The sequence below is a fragment of the Neopelma chrysocephalum genome, unplaced genomic scaffold (assembly GCF_003984885.1).
Source record: "Neopelma chrysocephalum unplaced genomic scaffold, ASM398488v2 Primary Assembly neopelma1_180, whole genome shotgun sequence".
NCBI classification, from domain to species: domain Eukaryota; kingdom Metazoa; phylum Chordata; class Aves; order Passeriformes; family Pipridae; genus Neopelma; species Neopelma chrysocephalum.
The window spans coordinates 480,085-488,556 of NW_020897842.1; the positions used below are offsets into that span (position 1 = coordinate 480,085).

At 49.7% G+C, this 8,472-nt stretch overlaps 1 protein-coding gene and 1 long non-coding RNA gene across 2 annotated transcripts; one reads left to right on the forward strand and one right to left on the reverse strand.

The window, feature by feature from the left end:
- Positions 1-3,221: 3,221 nt before the first annotated feature.
- FNDC10 (fibronectin type III domain containing 10) lies at positions 3,222-5,944 on the reverse strand. The gene has a single exon (XM_027702210.1). The coding sequence runs from the start codon at positions 5,886-5,888 to the stop codon at positions 5,202-5,204; it is 687 nt and encodes a 228-aa protein (XP_027558011.1). The 5' UTR covers positions 5,889-5,944; the 3' UTR covers positions 3,222-5,201.
- A 290-nt stretch (positions 5,945-6,234) lies between these two features.
- Positions 6,235-7,196, forward strand: LOC113976711. The gene is made up of 2 exons (XR_003537149.1): positions 6,235-6,353; positions 6,915-7,196. It is a non-coding gene; the product is annotated as an uncharacterized LOC113976711 (long non-coding RNA).
- Positions 7,197-8,472: the final 1,276 nt, after the last annotated feature.

Below are 8,472 nucleotides of genomic sequence, written 5' to 3' on the forward strand. Positions count from 1 at the left end.
CGGAGCGGCGGCCGCCGCTCCGCCTCCCCGTCGCCCGTCCCCGCTCGGGGGTCCCCGCGGCTGTGGGGATGTTGGGGGGACGCTACAAGGAACTAGGGGGTCCCGATCCCTGGCAAGTTTTATGTGTGGGTCTCCGCCGTGCCCCTCAGGCGCGACATGGAGGGGACGGGGTAGTCCCCGCCCCTGCTGCTCTGCGCCTTGAATGTACTTGTGTGTGAGGGTTTGGGGGGGCAATAAAGAGTGTTAAAAAAACGGTGTGTATTAAAAAAAAAAAAGGCATTAAGCTGTTGGAGAGGGTGGCGAGGGGTCTTGAGGGGAAGGCCTGAGGGTACCCGGGTTTGTTCGGCTCGGAGGAAAGGAGGTTGAGGGGAGACCCCATCGCAGCCTAAGGCTTCTTCCTGAGGGTAAGTGGAAGAGGCAGGCGCTGATGTCTCTGGCCATCAGTGGCAGGACCCGAGGGAATGCCCTTGAAGTTGTGCCAGGGCAGGGTCAGGTTGGATATCAGCATTTAAAAGGTTCTTCCCCCAGAGGGTCGTCAGGGGGACGCTCCAGGAGGAGCGTTTGGACAACGCTCCGAGGGACAGGGTGGGATTGTTGGGGTGTCTGTGCAGGGCCAGGGGTTGGACTGCAATAAAGAGTATTAAAAAAACAGTGTATATTAAAAAAAAAAAAAAGGCATTAAGCTGTTGGAGAGGGTGGCAAGGGGTCTTGAGGGGAAGCCCTGAGGGCACTCGGTTTTGTTCGGCTCGGAGAAAAGGAGGTTGAGGAGAGACCCCAGGACTCGAGGGAATGCCCCCGAAGTTATGCCAGGGCAGGGTCAGGTTGGATATCAGAATTTAAAAGGTTCTTCCCCCAGAGGGTCCTCAGGCCCCAAGGCTGCCACAGCTCCAGGAGCGTTTGGACAACGCTCTGAGGGACAGGGTGGGATTGTTGGAGTGTCTGTACAGGGCCAGGGGTTGGACTGATGGTCTTTGTGGGTCGTAAATTCCTCAATCTTGCTGGCTCCTTGGGCTGTGAAATTAAAATTAAAAATACCACTTTCCAGAAAAAGCAGGGGGTTCGGATAGTTTTCTGTCTCGGCACTAGGTGGCAGCCAAATGTCAGCAGTGGGGCAGCTGGGCCGGGGACCACGGAAAGATCCCGAGGGGAAGCGTTCGGATGGAGAATTGAGTCATCCCGAGGAAGAAAATTGGGTCCGACACCCTGGATAATCCCCCCGCCATGGCTGTGCCCAGAGCGCTCTGTGCTGAGGGATCTGAAGTGAACATAATACAGACACATGCTTGCTGTTACGATTAATCATGGAATTAGGAGTAAACGCTCAGGCTTTTACTGAAAACTGCACAAATGAGAGTGGCCAAAAAACTAGGGGTTATTTATGTACCCACTGCCTTGTAAAATGCACGGATTTCAGAATTGTTTTCATGCACACAGGTCAAAATTATCATGGTGCTCCTTGCTCAGCCCAGCCCAATTCCATTTTTCCCTGAGGCTTTCGTCATCTTTTCCCCCTTCCATCTCACCCTGCTTTTCCACCTTGGTTTACTTGCACTGCTTCAATGGCAGAAGCAGGTAACGGGGAGCAAGAGAAATACAAGATAAATCAGGACATCAAAGGAACAAATCTATTCCCCAGCCCAGCTGAACTTAACTAGCAAGGCAGGACTCTCTCTCCTCAGTGCTTTCTAAAAATATGTTCTGCCCTCCCATTGGTATTGTTTTCCTTTGTGCTTTCTGAGGAATTTTTTCCACACTGTCACCTCAGCACTTCCAGTGGAGCCTTTTGCCACCTTTCAGCACCTTCATCACCTGCTCCCACAACCCTCCGCTCTCCTCTCTCCTTGTGCAAAAGCCTTGTCCTCCCTCAGTGCATCCATGCAAAACCCTTCATCTAGTATTTTCCGTTAAAAAAAAACCCTTTTGTCACTATTCCCAAAGAAATTCTTCCTTCTCCCCTCAACTGCTCCCTTCTCCTCAGATCTTTCCTCTCACGCGGCCGTTTTTGTCACCCAGCGTTTCCAGCCTAAACGTGTCCCCTCAGAGCTTCCTCGGCCCTTCCTGCAAAACCTTCTTCCTCTGGGTGTCTGCTCAGCCATTCCTAATAACCCTGCCCACTGTTTTCTTAATTCCTACTCTGCAAAGGCACCCTGGAAATCATCTGGTGGTTCTGGGATACCTGGTTAAGTGAATTATTGGAGATGTAGCCACCAGAGCTACGATAAAGCAACACCAGTCTCAGGGTGTGTTTGCTTAGCCTAAAACTGCCAAAGACCCCGTCCAAGCATCACTGCTGTAATTCCAAGCCTTTAACAGGAATGTGACCCTGTTATCTGCCACTTTTTCTACTTTCAGCCCACTCTTCCCAGCCTTTCTTTCAGAATATCCTGGTGAAATACAGCAGCAGTTTGCTGTCTTGTAACACTACAACTCCAGGTCTCCATGGAAGCAAAATACCAGCTTTCACTTGCACCTCCAAATAAAGCTGAGCAGCCTTCCCTTTTATGTACCACAAAAAATATCATAATGCAATTAAGAGAGATTCTTTGCCTGAGGCACAGACTGTTTCCTCCAGAAGATTCAAAGCTGGGGTCAGGCTGGGCTTTGAGCTGCTCACATTTAAGCAGTAGCTTTCCTCACATTTAGCACAAGGCAAGGAAAAAAAGGTTGTTAATGAGCATGAGAGTCTCCATTTTAACTCCTGCAGAAATGGATATGGTCTGATATTTGTACTGGAAATTACAGGGTAAATGCAGGATAATGTAACACCTAAGAACGTACCACACCTATGGTATGTGGGAGGAAAAAACCCACAGTTATCAGGGGTCAGCAGATGTTTTGCTTGATGTCACATAAAATGAAGCAGGGAATACCCTGATTTTTGTTTCCATACACCAAGGTGTGTTCAGTTAAAACTTAACCCGCTGAAAATGAATGAGAAACTGAGATATTGTTCTCCACATCCCATTTATAATGCATGGAAAGGAAAAAAAAATTAAAAATAAGCCTTTAGAAAATTAGATATTTTCTTCTATCAGGATTTATATTCTTGTTCTACATATTTTGGTCTTGTCTACCCTCTGCCCAGCATGCTGTTGCATTCCTTAATGTTGTCATAATTTTACAGTAGGCCACAGAATACCATTATGACCAATGTTTGGGGCAGATTTTCCCACTTTCAGTCAAGCAAGATCTCTAACCATTAAATATTTATGAAGTCTTCATTTCTTTTCATTATTCTCTTAATTTATTAAGTTCAATGCCAAGGTGGTACAAGGCTCATTGTTCCTACAGTTTGATTTTCACATCTGGCAATTCGTGACAAGATGAAGAACAAAACAGTAACACTGGTTGACAGAAGCTGACAGAGATGTACAAAATCAGTGGCACTCTCATGGGCCTGTGCAGAACTGGCTACAGGAAAGGCTGACCTGAAACCTTTAAAAGACCTTTGACCAAAATTTGTCTCAATGCTCTTAAAAACTGATTGGCCTTTTCTTGGCCAGGCTGCTAAAATCAAGTATACAGGCAAGGTAAATAACAGAGAACACTTAAACTGAGTCAGCTGCATGTGAGAAAGAAAACAAAGCAAGAATAACAAACAAATAAAAAGTGTTTCTGCCTGATGAAATACAGACCTTCAGTTTCTCAGCCACTCCCAAGTTATTGAAGGGATTATGATCAGTACAAATACTGTGTATTATTAAGGATTCCATACACTGTCTATACTTACCCTCTACTACCAAGTTGATACTTCACAAACTTTCACATAGAAAAGGAAACAGGTGCTAAACATTTACACAAACAGATCACATATGAACCTGACGTGTTTTAACAGCAACACCCCTTTACAGAAAAGTCGTTCCCCTACTTTTTTTTGCTTTAGGTGCTCAGTTTCTAAGTGATATAAATTAATTCTGTGTTACAGCAGTCAACTACGTACAAACAACACAAACTAAAAACTAGCTCACTAAATAAATACCTGACGGTAACTATTTTGTGTAGCTATAGTAAAGTTCAAGTAATGATCAGCCCAAGTTTGTTTCTTCTTAAGAAAACAAACAACCAAACAGACAAGACCAACAACCACCAGTTTCGGAGACAAGAACACGAGGGAGATACACTTGTCTATGAGGACTACAGGAAAAGGTATACCAATAAAATGGGACAAATTCTTAGCACTAAGGCACAATAGAAGTAATACTAGAGTATGGCTAAAACCTTACTTACTACAGCATCGAGTGAGTAGTTAATGAGGAGTGTTCCTACGCTCAAAACGCTTGGCTACATTAGTGAGTTCTGTGTTCAAGAAGCGTCTACCTTAGTGTAGCTGCACACAGCATTGCTAAGAGAAGGGATTTCAGAGGGAGGGACGGTGCTCACTTACACTGTACTTATTTTATAATTAAGGATTGCTTCATACTTGCTCGACAAAATGGAGTTTTCATACTCAATTTGTCCCTTTGCCATCGCTCTTTGTGGAACTACCAAGATGACAGTTCTAATGGGAGAAGAGCGGGTGTCAGATGTTGATGCTCGCTCGAGCTGACCAGAAACCCCCATTGCTTTGGGCAGGCCCCCAAAATTTGTGACCAGAGTAAGGTGGGATACAAAACCCACTTAAGCCATGAGATTTAAGTGGGCCTTGGACCAAACACACGCTTAGTTACGGGGTTTCTGGTTCCAGCCGTCTGTTCTCCTGAACTTCAAACAACTTTTGCCCACAGGAAAAAAATCTAGCACAGGTCTAAGAGCAGGAGGGTTTAGGTATAGGTTTAAAATAAGGGGTTTCTGGAGAGTCTTCTCAAACAGGCCCTTGTAAGATCTGCCGCTTGCCCTTAAAAACAGACAATTTCTGGCACTTGTGGACCTCTGCCATTGTTTTTTAATCCGCTGAGATCCCATGAGCTCAGTAACCACGCACAGCTCTGGCTGAAAAGCCAGCCCAGGAGGAAGAAGAGCTCCAAGCACCGAGGGAAACCCAAATCCTCGAAGTTTAGGAGTGGCAAACCCACAGCTGCGAGAACAGTCTGGAAAAACCTCTTCCCTCTCCGGAACGCGCTGGAAGGACGGCGGCGGGCGTGGTGAACCCCTAATCCTGGAAGTTTGGGAACGGCTGCGAGAAGAGCCTGGAAAACCTCTTCCCTTGCCGGAACGCGGGAGAACCAGGAGCCTCGGGGGGGGCGAAGTCGCAGCATCCCCCGTTACGCGCGGCGCGGAGCCGCGGCGGCGGCGCGGGCCAGCGCGGGGCTCATGAGGTTCTCGGTGATGTAGGCCACGAGCAGGCAGATGAAGACGAGCATCACGCAGATAGATCCCCCCACGGCCGTCATGGCCACGACGATGTCCCGCATGGCCGCGGGCTCCACGCGGAACTCCACGCACTGCGCGGGCGGCGCGGGGCGCGGCGGGGCGTAGCGGGGGCGCAGGCACAGGCGGTACCGCACGCTGCCGTGCGCCTCGGGCAGCAGGTAGTCGCGGCATGCGGCGCCCAGCTCCACGCTGTCGCAGGGGAAGCGCGTGTAGGTGCCGTCCCAGGAGCAGTTGAGCGCGAAGCCGCGCAGGGCGGCGGCGGCGGGCGGGCGAGGCGGCCCCCAGTGCCGCAGCCCCCACTGCAGCAGCACGCTGCCGTTCCGCAGCACGTTGGCCACCAGCGCGCCGCCCGCGGAGCGGTGGGCGCGGCACCCGCGGGCCGCGCACTGGAAGCCGCGGGCCGGCGGGCGGAAGCACAGCCGCCCCCCGCTCTCCGCGCCATCCGCGCCCACCTTGTAGGGGCACCACGGCTCGTCGGGCTCGGGGTCGCGCTCGGGGTCGCGGTCGCGGTCGGCCCCCCGCGCCCCCAGGCAGAGCAGGGCGAGCAGCGGCGGCAGCAGGCTGGGCATGCCGGGCATGCCGGCGGCCGCCGCATGGAGCCCCCGGGGCCGCGGAGCGGGCGCGGACGCGGCGCGTTATAAGCGCGGGGCTCCCGCAGCCGCTGCGGGGCCGCCAATGGAGAGGCGGCGCCGCCGTTAACTCTCGCTGGGCTGCGGAGCACCCGCCGCGCCGCCTCTGACCGCCCGGGCGCGGGGCTGCGGGGATGGACACCGCCCCCGGCACCGCTCCGGAGCCCCGCGGGGCCGCGGACCCCCGGCTCGGGGTGCCCCGAGGGATGAGACCTCCCCCCCCGTAAGGGCCGGCGCGGGGGATGCTCGGCCGCCGCCCTCCCTCCCCCGGGCTCTGCGGGCTCTGCGGGCTCTGATGCGTCCGCTGCCGCTGCCCGGGGCTGCGTCCCCGAGGGGCTGGGGAGCGCGGCTCCAAGCGCTGCTCAGTCCTGGCCTTTTCCGAGTTGCAGATTTCATTCCACACCAAGAAAATATGTAGGCTTTGGTTGTTAGCTTCCTCGGGGTTTTCTTGCCTTTGTTTTTTTTTTTGCGTGTGTGTGTTTTGATCAGGTTTTACATAGGATCCTCTTTCGGTTTTTATAGCAGAACATAAGCATTTGTCGATATTTAACTCTTAGAAATGCAATTATTATCACCGTTACATGGCTAAACATCCCCCAGAAACGTGCCCGCGGGTGGTCGGGAGGTGCCTCTGCCCCCCCAGGGGCTCACACCAGGAGGGATGCAGATCCACGGCAGGGCTGTGGGAAGTGGCAGAGCTCCCCTCCAGCTGATGCAAAGCTTGCTCAAAGAAACGGGGGTTACAGAGACTTTTTTTTTTATGGTTATACCTTCTAATCCAGGCTGCTTTAACCTCTTGGCACTGGAAATTTAAATAAACTCGGCACGGATGTAATACAGAGAGAAAGACACCTCAGGACGTCAGCTGAGAGCAGTGATAACGCTCTGGGTCTTGGTGCACAATGGGAGACCGAAGCAAAAAGGATACTTCTCTTCCTCCTGTCTTCTGCCAAATGCCATTTCCTCTCTCTGCAGCAGGATCAAACCCAATCCATCCCTTGGATCTGGAGCCAGCAAGCTGATTGTGCAGCACAGCAGGAGACAGCAGTGCTCCATCCCAGCATTACACCGTAATTAATGCTCTCGGAACGACCTTGAAAGATGTACAGGAGCGTATAGGCTTGTCTAAATATGGAAACCAAATCATTCTAATGAAACACTGATAAAAATACAGACCTTAAGCGGTGTTGGAAGAGCCTTTGAACAGTGAAATTGGTAAAGGTTCCTTTAAGTCCTGTCTTTTCTGAGTTGCAGGGGGGAAAAGTGGCATTTCTTTTTGTTTGTATTTTGATCATAGGGTCCTGTTCCAGATTGTATAGCAAAATGTAAGCATTTATCTATATTTAACTTGTAAAACAGAGGAATTATCATATTGCTTGGTTAAAACCATCAGAAATGTGCCTAAACACATTGCTCTAGTTCTTCGCTGTTTGGAAACATGAGATCTGCAGATTAACTGTGTAAGTTTTCTCTTGAAGTGTTTATTAGTTTACATAAGTCGAAAATATAACAAAAACAATGTTCCAAAGCCTATTTTCATTTCCCAGCCTAAACAAAAAAACAGACCCCAATCACACACCTTGCACTTCATGAAAGGTGTTACTTTGCACACGAAGTGTTATTTGTAGCAATGTGGAACTTGTTTAAATAGTTTCATTTTCTGATGCACTGAACATCAATGTAACTCAAGGATCTGGACGTCAGGACCCCCTTTCCTGTCAGAAAGACTGGCCTTTTAAAATATATGGTCCTTAATGAAATCTTTAATTTAACAATACCAAGTATTATAAGTTATTTCCACCTCTAGTTTTTATCCAAATTTAATGGGGTTGTCTGCTAGCCTTTAAAAAGTTGTTAGAAATCCCTTTTAATACCAAGAGGTATCAATCAAAAATTAGGATCAGAACAGAAAAGGATGCTGAAGTTGTAGTTATGGCTGCTCTCCTTGGAAAACACTGTTATCAGAGCAATGAGAGGTGCTGTGCTGGTGAAGGCACTTCTTGGTGGCTGAGGCAAACTTACCTGTGGAATCCCAGCTGGATGCAAACCTGAAGATCTGAAATCCCTTCCAGAGAAATGTGAGGGTGTTCAGGAAACGGCTGGAGCCAAACCAAGCAAGTTTTGCCTCCTTCAACTTTGTGTACTTCTCCCAGCTACTATGGAGAGCAGATCACCCTCCAGAGCTGTTATCATTTCCATGACCAGGGAAGAGATCTGGCACCAGCCTCTGAGGGGGCTTATGAGGGTGCTTTGCAATTCACTTTGAGTTGTGGTGAGAGATCCAACAGTCTGGCATGTGGTACAGGGAAAGAAAATAGCTGGCACAGCAATGGAAACCCTGACCCCATCAAAAAATTTGTACCAACACTACAGGTTAACTGCCCCTTCTACCCCATGTCCTTTGGCCCTGCACTGTGTCTCTGAGCATAAAACAATTATCTATGCAGGAACCAAGCAAACCCACATGCTTTGGCTTGGTCAGTCTGCCTGTGCTGGCTTCATATGAACCTTTTGTCTCATTGTTTGTTCTCTT